The 12,348-nt window shown below is 35.2% G+C and overlaps 2 protein-coding genes across 8 annotated transcripts in view; one reads left to right on the top strand and one right to left on the bottom strand.

The window, feature by feature from the left end:
* LOC6619309 (cytohesin-1) overlaps positions 1-12,348 on the top strand; it is a 34,014-nt gene that overhangs the window by 8,544 nt on the left and 13,122 nt on the right. Inside the window, exon 1 of one of the 6 annotated variants that reach the window (XM_032727697.1) lies at positions 4,292-4,848. The exons of 2 other annotated variants lie outside the window; for them this stretch is intronic. The gene's annotated coding sequence lies outside the window, so the exon portion shown is untranslated. Of the gene's footprint in view, positions 1-4,291; positions 4,849-12,348 lie in introns of those variants that run through there. 3 more of the 6 variants (XM_032727694.1, XM_032727696.1, XM_032727700.1) reach the window with 3 other exon arrangements.
* LOC116803623 (zinc finger BED domain-containing protein 1-like) lies at positions 1,156-3,463 on the bottom strand. Of its 2 annotated transcripts, XR_004363692.1 has the most exons (3): positions 3,246-3,463; positions 2,859-3,013; positions 1,157-2,791 (listed from the first exon to the last, which is right to left on the bottom strand). XR_004363692.1 is itself a non-coding variant. In XM_032727704.1 (2 exons), the coding sequence occupies exons 1-2, from the start codon at positions 3,060-3,062 to the stop codon at positions 2,195-2,197; spliced, it is 801 nt and encodes a 266-aa protein (XP_032583595.1). In that variant the 5' UTR covers positions 3,063-3,230; the 3' UTR covers positions 1,156-2,194. The 2 variants fall into 2 exon arrangements, 1 of the variants encoding a protein (XP_032583595.1); XM_032727704.1 differs by lacking the exon at positions 3,246-3,463 and having other exon boundaries at positions 1,156-2,791; positions 2,859-3,230.

The raw sequence follows: 12,348 nt of genomic DNA, 5'->3' as shown, positions 1-12,348 counted from the left end.
TTGCTTTAAGGGTAGGCCAATCTTCGATGTTCGGAAGTCCCAAAGATCGTGTAATCTGTCCGTCCAAGTTCCTTTCGATGGCTCCCAGTAGAATCCTCTGTTGTCGGACATCATTTGTTTGGTAGAGCGAAATTACGTAATCCACTCTGCTGATAAAGGTGTGAAGGGTTTCTGGATCACCCTTGAATGGCATAATGTCTTTAAGCTGCCGACGGGCTTCGGCAAGGTTGTTGTCGCTCAGCGCAATAATTGGTTGTGACATTTTTATTGTAAAATTTTTAAATTTTGTGTTTTATTTTTTATTTTTATATGTTTGTTTTAAAACTTAGTTGCCTTTGGACTTAATGTTTTTGTTTCGTATTTCACTTCCACTTATTATTGGATAACCGAATTGGAATTATAATCCAAGTTGAAGAGTTTTCACGAATTTATTTTGGGAGATGTTTCGAGCACTGGACTATAAAATTTAACTTATTTTCCACTCGAAGGTTCTTTTTTCGTATACTTTTGTATCCTACCGGCTGCGCAAGTAAAATTGTTGTTTTATTTTTGAGTCGAACTAATGTCCCGTCAGTTGACTAAGGACAACGCCAAGAAATAAAAAATAGTTTTTAGGAGAAATAGTTTCACGACTTTATTCTTTGGATCTCAGCTTAAGACTAAAAATCAAATGCAAATTGGAATGAGGAGAAGCCTCAGTATTTGAACAATATTTGTATTTCGGGAGAGCCTCGCTCTTGGGTTCTTAAGATTAGGTAGCGTTGAAAGAGGGCAGTCAAATCTGCTTAGGTCAGGCTTTAGGATGTTTACAAGAACGGCTGCGCTGCCAAAGATAAACGAATGCTGCGCAGTAGAGTTGGGTAATCCTAGTTCAATTTGAGGAATAAGTTCGTTCGTTCGTTTAAAATCAATGAACTAGGTCGTTCATTTAGTTCAATCGTTCATTTTTTAAACTTGCTTAAAGGTGCTTCAAAAAAAAAAAAATGTTATGAATTTATTTCATACAATGCTGTCATTGAAAATTAATATTATTTATTCAATTTATGTCAAAAACACTTATACATAATAATAATAAGAAATAATAAAGAGTTTACAAACAGATAATATATTATTTTTAATGCATTTATTTGATTTTTGAAAAGAGAATAGAGAAGTTTATTAGGGAACATTTTCAATAACATATGATAAAATTATGTTTATACCTGTGATCCATCTACATGTTGCTATGAAGGAACATTAGATTTTCCACTTTATTAGGTTTTAGTAGCATCCGTCTTTTTCGGATGATTTCCCCAGCACTTGAAAATAGGCGTTCGCAAGGAACTGATGTAGCCATAAGGCATAGTCGCTTAAGGCTGTAAGAATATAGATGCGGATACAATTTCTTTCTTTGTTCCCACCAAACCAAAGGGTCAGCAGTCCTCGGTATAAATTCCTCTTCGAGGTATTTTTCCATCTCTTTCTCGGCAGAACCGGTAGTGTTTGCAGCCTTTGTCGTGTTCTTGAACTCACTGTCAAAATCACACCAAACCGAACTCTGATTGGCTGAATTAGTTTCAAACGCAGGTGATTCGAATTCATAATTTTCGCTGTTGAGACGAATTGGAGTTACTTTCCTTTTAAGATTACAAACAGCCTTTTCGTATTCTTCTTTTGACTTGAACCAACGACCTTTAAATCGAGGATCTAAAATGTTACTCTCTGCGTAGAGTTCGTTACTTTCCAGCTTGCAAAATCGTCGATTCATCTCAGCTTTTAGAACTGCAACAAGTGCAGCAACACATTTATCCTTAGGCGTTTTGTTATTCAAACAGTTCTGTAGCAAAATCGCAAGAACTATAACCTTTGAAAGGGTTACATTCTTTTCTGCTGATATTTCTTCTGTTACCTCCATGAATGGTTTTAATATAGGCAGTAACTCTTCTACTATCGCCCACTCATTCTGAGATAAGTTTAATTCAGAACGCAGAGTAGAAAGTGTTAATATAAGAGCATCTTTCAACACAACAAGCCTTTCTAGCATTTTAAAAGTTGAATTCCAACGAGTTGACACATCTTGAATCAATTTGAGATCGGGCAAGTTCAATTGGGTTTGAGTTGACTTCAGCTTCTTAAGGCCGAAAGTGCTACGATTGAAAAACTCCACAATGAGTTTGACTTTGTTTTGTACAACGCTGATTTCGCGGAGTCCTTTTTACACAATTAGGTTCAAGCTATGTGCAAAACATGGTATATGTGGCCAATATCCTGTTTTAATGGCATTGACAATATTTGCAGCATTATCGGAAACCACAGCAGATATTTTGTTCTCTATACTCCATCTTTCTGCTATTTTTTGAAAAAATGCGCACAGATTTTGACCACTGTGCTGCTCAACGAATGCCTCGCATGCAATCATATGTGAGCTCATAACAGTTGCCTTACTCTCAATAAAATGAGCTGTTACAGCAATATAACTTTCATTTGCAAGAGAGGTCCAACAATCCGTTGTCAAACAAACTGCAGATGCCAGCTCCATTTTTTCTTTGACGCTACCAACAATTTCGTCCCGAAGCTTTGGAAGAAGCACGTTGGACAGCGTTTTTCGAGTGGGCATCTTGTATCCGGGGCAATTAGACACATCATCTATGAGCTGCTTGAAATCAGGCTCTTCTACAATTCGCAATGCATGATGACCTTTTGCAATCATACGAACTAGTTGCCTATCAATTTTCTCAGCTTTCCCGGCAGCCGGTGGTCGTTGAATGAACGAAGTTATTACTTGCTGTTGGGGTCCAATTATCTGAGGAGTCTATGTTAAAAGAAATCAAGAATTTAGTAAGCCTACTTAAATGAATAAATCAAAATATTATGTTTACATTTGCTTCCTGTCGGCTTTCATTGGTTTGGCGCTTTGTTTCCTCCAAAGCTGCTGGGTGCTTATTTTTAAGGTGACGCGATAAGTTTCCTTGCGATCCACCAGCCACACTAAGCACAGTTTTGCAGTATTTGCATTTAGCACTCTTCTCATCCACTGAATCAAAGAAATTCCAAACTTTGCTATGCTTTCGTTTTGAAGCCATAGATACGCACAAACTTGTAAACCGTAGTTTTAAATGTATGCGAAAATTAATCAGCTTATTCGATAAGCGAACTTTCGAACTAAATGAACTAAGACCAACCTATCGAACTAAGTGAACTCAGACCGACCTATCGAACTAAGTGAACTCAGACCGACCTATCGAACTAAGTGAACTCAGACCGACCTATCGAACTAAGTGAACTCAGACCGACCTATCGAACTAAGTGAACAACGAACGAACGATCAGGGTAAGAGATCAAAATGAACGACGTGAACTAAGTGAACTATATTGAACTAAGTGAACTAAATTGAACTATCGAACTATATTGAACTATAAAGGCAGACCTAGTTCGTTCGTTCAGTTTGGTGAATAGTTCAATTTAGTTCGTTCGTTCACGAACGACACAACACTACTGCGCAGCTGGGATACATTATGGAAAATTACTAGAGTGCATTACTGTTTTCTTTGAAATAATAGAAGTGGCTGGTTTGGACCACCCAAATACGTCACTATATGTATATTTTATAGGGTCGGAAACGCTGCATTACTTTTATATCCTAATATAGTTTTTCTAACAATTTATGTCATTAAAACTGTCTTATCCCCTTTAGAATAATTAGTATATTTGTAATCAAAGCCTTTAAACTAATGGATTGCAATGATATGTTTTGTGTTTACACTTTGAATGTATCGTTTGTGTGCGCAGAAATTGCGAAAGGAAAATACGCAAATGTCTTCTTCACTGCGTGCAATCTTCTGACTGAAATCAACAAAAATCACATTTCTGTGTATTTTGATTATGGTTATTATTTTTATTTATTTATATTTTTGTGTGATAGACAAATATTTTCTAATTACTTTGATTTGTGTGACTCATAGCTGATAGTGCATTAATGTAATAAGGCTGGATGTAGGTAAAACATTTTTTGATTTGAATGCGAGTGCACTTCTCTTCTTCGCCTTAGTTGCATCATGATAAGTTGCATCAAGCCAATGGCGCTAGTGCGCTGATAAGTTGCTGTTTTGGGCAAATATTTAAGCCGGGGGAAAGCACATATGTATGTATGTATGTATATATGTACATACGTTACGCCCGTCTTGCTCTTTTATACTCTTAAAGACACTTGTTGTGAGCGGCGTCGTTTTAAAGCACACAATTTGAAATGAGAACATTTTTCTCTCTTTCTTTTAGATCAATAAAAATTGCGGGCTAGTAGTTTGCATCGAACTCTTATATGCAACTCCTATACGACCGAACCAAAACAACTTGTTCGAGGTCTCCCTCAGTCTGAGTCTGAGAGCCTTCGCAACATGTTGAGGTGACGGATACGGGACCGTCGGAGTGCGCGGCCTTTTAAACTAAACCTGAATATTAATTTCTTTGCTCTTTTCGTTCGCATTCTTTCCACTTCTCAAGTGCCAACAATTTCATGAATCACACACACAAAACGTGGAATGAAAAATATATTGTAGCACGCAGATTCTGTTGTTTGTAGTGATGAAATTCCAAGGCTTTGCTGCAAAAATAATCTAATATTAATATTTAATAATAACCTTTGGTTTGTTTTCGCTGGCCATTTGTAATAAATAAGTTTGCTGATATGGAAATATTAAGAGCTAGCGGATAAAAGTGTCACCTTATCTTATCTTATTTTGTGTGCTGATAGTGGAAAAAACACGTCATTAAACTTTAAGAGAATAACTAATAATTTTTACCCAGAAGTCGCTTGACAGCGCAAAATGCAATAATTTGGAGACTGCCATTTGAATCATCGGAATATTCCATGTAAATATGCATACAAAAGTTTCACCTCTTTATCTTGTCCAAGCAATTTACAAGTACAAAACAATGCGCGTCACATATTACTCATGACATATGTATATATATAGATTGATATGTTCAAATGCCCGCTACACAACCAGATACATACATACTAATGTATTTTGTTTTTCTCATTCTTTGTGTGTTGACAATGTGAATCTTCAATCCGTGATGTCGCTACTGTGTAATTTATCTGTACATACAACTCGTTTTGTTCGCTGATTTGATGGCAACCGGTTTTTCCCAAGTTCACGTTCTTGTCTGTTTTTTGGAAATGGACTCACAAAGGATAAAAATCAAACAAATTAAAACATTTTTTAAAAGTGTGGGCGTGGTAGTTTAAATTGTTGGCAGTTTTGAAAGAAAATAACGTTTCTAGAACGTTTCATACATAGTCCCAACTTTCTTGCTATTCTAGTTCCCGAGATCACAGCGTTATACGCACAGACAGACAGTCATGGTCGAATAGCCTCGGCTAGTGATCCTAATCAAGAATAAACATACATATATACTTTAAAGCAGTCGTTTCCTCGCAAATATGTATAATGGCAAGTAATGTAAGCCTCATGATCATTTACAGTGTCCATGTGCGCCGGAGCGTCGTCACAGAAATTAATGTAAATTTTAAACGCATTTAGGCTTACTAAGATATACATACTTTAATTCAGCTAAAAAAATTTTAATAATACCTGGGGAATGTGAATGGTAGAGCACAGTGGTTCATCAATTATGATTTGGGGCACATTTTCATAATATAGAGTCAAAACCATCCCAGATCGTTATCTACAGCTGTGTTCATATAAATTGCAGTGCTTGGGACCTGCAAGCTTAGGATAAAAAATTCCTATGATTTTCAGTTTTAATGGACATTTTTTTTTTTCATAATATCATTAGGTATTTAATTTCAAGCAATTCAACAAATGTTTAATTTTTATTTCTTCAATAGTTTCGAAAATATAGATTAAAACAACATAATAGTCAGAAATTCTGGTGTTCACTGAAATAGCAGTGCTATAAAATAATACTAACAAAATTCAACTTTACCTAGAACGAACTTAGTATTTCTTTTTAATGTGTTAATTAGAGCCTAATACTCGGTTCGATAGCCTTTGTTAGCCAGCACAACCTTACATCCACGCGGCATGGAGTCCACCAGGTCCTGCCAACGTTTGGGGGGAATTTTCGACTATCATCCATCCATCCTGCACAACTTGCCAAATCTGAGCCTTAGACGTCGGTGAGTTCTTCGACACATATTGTTTAACGTGTGGGGGGAGGTTTTCAATCGGGTTTAAATCGGAAGATGGTGCTGGCCACGGCATTACATCTATTCTATTTTGGATGAACCAATTCTTAGTTTTGGATCATTATCCTGTTGGAATAACCATTTTAAGGACATAATATATTAAGAATATGACAGTAAGACATCACTAAGTATGTTGACTGACATATGCGTTTTGGTCTATAATACCTTAACTCATATGTTATGGAATCATACCATTGCACTGTGGTCCTGAATTCGAATTTTTTGGCATAAAGTCTAAAAATAAAGCTACAGGATTGAAAGTTTGTACATTTTGTTGTTAAATCGCAAATAGTTTGTACAATTTGGAGTCTGTGCGACCACGCCCTCTCTTGCCTCCCATATTAACTACTGGTATGACTCAGGAGTCAACGAAATTTTATTGTTTTTTAAATATAATAAATGTGTATAGATATATGGTTTTATGAATAATCGCCCTCTTCTTCTTCTAGTTCTACATTATAAATTTCCGAATCTGAACTCGAATCAAAATCAGAATGTGAATCCAATATTTGTCTGTTGGATCAGGTTTAAAATCAGATTGTATTTTCAAAAGACTTATACTGCCTTCGGTAGTGGTGTTTTCCTATTTTTTCGGTCTCCTTCTTTTAAACAAATTGTTGATAATAGTGGGTCCGAGGAATCAATCGCTCTGTGGAAAATATCACTCATCGTATTGATTCGACTATTTTTCCTGGCATGTAATAGTCGGTCCCTTTTGTAAAGTTTATTTCGGGCCTTATTCGCATTTTCGCCTAGGAATCCAAGTAGAACCAACGCGGAATTATTGATTTGAAATCCGCGGACAAGTACTTTATGGATCGTTGGTGATATAGAGATTTTGTAATAGTACTTGAGCAGTATTTTCCATTACTTCTATACTCTCTGGTCGGCACTGTAATTTTGCTTGGATCACTACATATTATATCATTATAGGGCGGATATATGTCGCTGTTATGGTTTTTATTTAAAAGCCTGGTGCTTATATATTGCTGTGCTGTCTTTGAGTTTTCAAAATCACTAACAAGAATTGTTATGTTACACGCCATCCTTTTAGTATGTTTGGCAATATATGTATATCGGTCTAGTTGTCTGTTACACTCGGGCAGTTTTCTTTTAATGAATAGTTCAAAATGCACTATTTTTTGCCAATCTTTTCTGTCTTTTCGATTCCAGATTATTGTTGTTGATTGCGGAATAAACGTAATCTGAAACATCATTTATTTGCCTATTTTTACGCCTCCAACTGTCCAGGAGGTCGCTGTCTGAACTCGAACTTGCATATTATATAAAATAAAATTGTTAGAAAACGAGCCAAAATGAACAAAAGATATTACTTTACCGTCAAAGACAATAGTTAAAGGTACAATCTGACGTTTTTATCTTTTGTCAGAAAATTAGTTATACTCCACGAAACTCAGGGGACACTTTAGAATTATCTGTTAAAATACACATAAATTGGATGTTACACAACACAAAAACATTACAACTACACATATATTAACTATATACGTTGCAATACAATGCATTGTATAAAAACAAGCCCATACCAGGATTTTAGGTCCACCATGATTGAAAGTCTTGAGTGTGTGTTTTGGGTGGTACTCCGTGTTTGGATGTCGTCAGATATACTGTAGTGAACCAGTTCCACCAAATAGAACTATTTTTGAGCCATCAGTCCAAATGATATTACGTCATCTGGGGACTGGCCAGTTAAAATAAGTTTTAGCAAAGCTTAACCTTGCCTTAATATGCCTTGGGCTAAGTAGGGGAACATTTCGTGGACTCCTCGCACTTAAATTTTGATTCAGTAGTCTCCGCATTGTAACGTCGCTGATTCCCCAGTTCAGCTCAGACATTATGTCCCTAAAGGCTGCAAAAGGATAGACTTTGCTGTAACGAACTATGCGTCGATCCTCTATATATGTGGTTTTACGTATGGTTCCACAGTTTTCGGGCTTCCATTCATATTTAATGGCATTGGATACCATTTTGGCAGAACATTCAAGGGTTTTTTGAATGTCCTTATATGTTTTTCCGTCCTTTCTTAGCTTAAGAATTAACATTCTTTTCTCCTTGGAGCCTCTACCCGCTAAAATATATATTTTTTTATTTATTTTTTTTTTTTATTTTATTGCTCTTTTAAATATGCGAATTAACTTAACCAAACTAACTTTTTAGAAAATATTGGACAAAACCAGACACTGATATTTTTATGAACAGCATAAAAATAGTGAATTTGCTCAGGAATGTAAATAAAAATAGGATAACATGAATGATTTTCTTTTGTTCCATATTTACACATTCCATTTTACAAAAATAAGTAAAATAAAAAGTCGATTCAGAAAAGAGACATGGAAAAATACCTTTTTATTTATTAGTTTCCCTCGCACTGCTATTTTTATGAACACAGCTGTATTTATCATAATTTTGAAAGTGATGTCTTAAACTGAGACTTGTTTAGACGTTTCAACAGGTCAATATTCCAAAAAATTCCACTTAACTTGCCAAACATTGCTGTGCCGCCAATCCAGTCGATGCCATGGAGTGGTGATAGTGCACCCAATCTTTGATTTCAAGCAAAGGAGCTGTTCGTCCTCTAATAAAAACCAAAGACATTAAACAAACCCTTAAATATATTATGACTGTGATGATTTAAGATTCACTACTACTAGTTTCTGTCCTATTTAACACATTAATTTTTTTTTATATATTTATGTAAATTTGGAGATATTTTTTTATCATTACACATCCAAGTCGATGTAGTCATTTCCTTCCGTTTGTACACAAACTTGCCTTAGATTAAAAGCTATCTGCATGAAAGTTTCTTAAAAGTCTACTTCTTATTGCTGATAGTTCATGCTGAATCTAAGCACAATACCATATAGCTTTGATAGGAATATTCAAAAAATGAATGGGAAAAATTAGGGCCGATGTTTCTGATGGTATACACAAGTTTTTTAACAACATACATATAATTTATGTTTTATATTGATAAAAATAAAATGACTGAATTAAAAAAAAAAAAATAATATAGTTTCCTTATACCCGTAGAGTAAAAGGGTATATTCAATTCGTTGAAAAGTATGTAACATGCAGAAGGAAACAATTCCGACCATATAAGGTATATATTATTCTTGTCAGTCCGTGTGAACGTCTCGATCTCAGGAACTATACAAGCTTAAAGGTTGAGACTAAGCATACAGATTCTAGAGACAAAGACGCAGCACAAGTTTGTTGACCCATGTTGCCACGTCCACTCTAACGCCCAGTTTATAATTCTTGCCAATTTTATCGGTATACCGAATGCGTTCGCATTCCTAGTAGCTGAGTAAGGGGTATCTGATAGTCGGGGAACTCGAGCGCAGCAATCTCTTTTGTTTTTTATTAGAAAGTGTTATTTTTCGGTACACAACATTTGTTTTCGTTTTATAATTTCTTCAAGGCTTTATAAGCTTCTGCTTGCCGAAGCAACTTTCTTATGGTGTCTTCCTTTTTGTTTTTTGAACGCGAGCCTGTCAACAAAGCATGCCAAAAACACTCAGACCGACCGGTCAGGAAAAGGGAATGGTGAGGTTAAAAGTCCCCTGGTGTTGCAAACATTTTTGCTCTCCTCGGTAATGGTGCCAAGAATGTAAATGGCGCGCTCGGCCAGCCTGTGTCTATGTTTATTTTGGGCCATTGTACAGTACTCAGCCTGTATTCTGGCAATTGTGTACATGTAACCTAAAATAGTCGGGAGTGTGAATTGTGCGGCGAGTGAACTTTGATTTTCACCGATTACAGGGAAAACCGAAAATAATACTTGCCTTTTGGGTTGACAGTGGAGTTATGCTACCGCATGGTTTGCTTAATCGCTAATCTTATCTTCGTTTTTATAATATAAACTAAATATTTTGTTATGCAGGGGACTGCAGGAAGTACATAATAAAAAGGTTTCTCGGTAATACAAAGACAGGAAAATTGCAAATGCTATAGTTTTATTGAAACTCTTAAATAGAAAATTTGAGTTCCACGACTATCAGATACCCGTGACTCCGCTAGTGTGAATGCGAAATTGTATATTTTTTCTGGGATATCGATAGATATGGGGGAATAAAATAAGAAAATGAGAGTGAGCGTGACAAAGTTTTTTGCAAATAGATAGAAATTTACAAGACTAATAAAAATGTGAAAAAATATAAACACATTTTTCAAAAGTGTGGACGTGGCATTTGTGTGCGGCTTGTGGGCGTTAGAGTGGGCAATATGGGTCAACAACCTTCTAGTCCCTGAGATCTCGACGTTCATGCAGACGGGCAGACAGATATAGCAAAATCGACTCGTCTATTGATACTGATCAAGAATATATATACTTTATATAGTCGGAAACGCTTCCTTCTGCCTGTTACATACCTTTCAACGAATCTAGTGAACGAGTAACGGGTAATAAACGGGTAATAAACGTTGTCAAAAATGTTCTCTTGCGTTTTTTGTTTTATGTATATATGTACAAAATATTTTAAATCTGTATTCACAGAAACTGCTATGTAGCTGGCTTACTTAAGACTAAGGAGCCAAATACAAAAATTTCCAATGCAGAAAATAGTTTTGAAATGTGTAAACTGAATGTACCTGGCAAATAGTCCAATCAAAAACATTAACGTGTTATCATCGGCAGTTGGAGTATATTACTATGTATTTTATCTAAATACATTTTACCACCTCTGTACGTACAGTGAAACATCCATAACTTGCCTCCTTAAAGGGAAAGACGCAACTAAGTGTCGTTTTATTTGTTTTTTACAATGATCACATTCGGTTTTGTGTGTCTGTTCTCTTCTATGGAAACTATTTCAAATTGCATTCGGGTCTTTTCGGAAAGAGAGAATAACAGGGCATTAATTGTCAAAAAACTTAAGCAATTCGATTACATTGTGTTGAAGTGCCCCTTGTTTCCTCAGTTAATTCTGTCCCTGGTCGCAGGGTCCCTTATTTGAGCGAAAATAATATCATTTAAAATTAAATGAAATTACATATGTATATCCATTTCTCTTTCCTAATATAAATATACAAATACAAAGGATACGAATAGAAATATACAAATCTACTAATTACGATACATTAAATATTTTATATTATCTTGGTTTTTGTTCGACTGACTCTGGTCCACTGTAAACCTCACTTTTTCTATTGTCCTGCTAAAAGTAAATGGTCCAAATAAGAACATTGATGTCTTATCATAGCAAGTTTGAAACTCAGCATAAACAGTAAAATTTTCAGATCTTGCGAACTATAATTGTTAATTGGCTTGACTATAACAAGTTTAGTATTCGCTACTTACATGTGTACTTATGATGAGTGACATCTATTAAGTACGTGAGCATAGGCGAAGGCATGTTACAATTTTGACAATTCTGTATGAGGTAATCACAACTTTAAATAATAAACGTTGTTCAATATGCACTTAGAAAAATCACGTGCCATGACATCAACTTACGTTTTCTTTTTTACCGATTGCAGATAATTAAATAAGTTAGCTAACTAAACTAGCTAAGATTTTTTGTATAATCTTAAATTTTAAAATTACTTCCCGGCCTTTTGCAAATAAAAATTACATATAGCGTTATCGAATTGGGCGTTTGTTAGTGTGATTTTAGTTGCAGATTATAAAATGCATTTGCAATTCCTTCCTATTGCTGCCTCGTTCCCCATCCTATCCCGTTTAGAAATGCAAGTTGGTTATTTGTTTACTTTTAAATTTAAAGTTTCATTTTGAGCTTATATACTCTCATTTGTCTGATTTTGCTGTCTAGCGGAAACAGGTACAGGTACTAACTTGAAACTAACTTTGAAACTATGTAATGTGCATTTATACAAAAAACTAAACAAAAAAAAAATTGCCCAACTCGTATTTGTTAATTTACCCTACACAATTGATAACCAATAAAGAGTAGTAGGGAAAGAAAGCTCAGAGGCTTTTACTGTACCCCGTTCGAAATAGCCGTTTTGTGTGTCAAGGGTTCTTTTAGGGCTTCGAGCGCTTTACTAAATCCATGCTTTTCATCCTAAAAGTCCTCGATTTCGGGTTTCCATTAAACCAAAGAAAGCTTAGCTGCTTGGAATACGTAAATATAAATAATATAATAGTATTATAATATATAATATATATATATAAATAA

This window comes from Drosophila sechellia, chromosome 2L (assembly GCF_004382195.2).
Source record: "Drosophila sechellia strain sech25 chromosome 2L, ASM438219v1, whole genome shotgun sequence".
Taxonomy (NCBI): Eukaryota; Metazoa; Arthropoda; class Insecta; order Diptera; family Drosophilidae; genus Drosophila; species Drosophila sechellia.
The sequence above is the reverse complement of the archived record's forward strand: the minus strand, read 5'-3'. Positions and strand labels throughout refer to the sequence as shown.

Coding starts and splice junctions, on each gene's coding strand:
- LOC116803623 (XM_032727704.1), bottom strand. CDS start 3,062: ATGGCTTCAAAACGAAAGCATAGCAAAGTTTGGAATTTCTTTGATTCA. Junction 2,792..2,858: donor AAAGCCGACAGGAAGCAAAT/GTAAACATAATA, acceptor CTTTTAACATAG/ACTCCTCAGATAATTGGACC.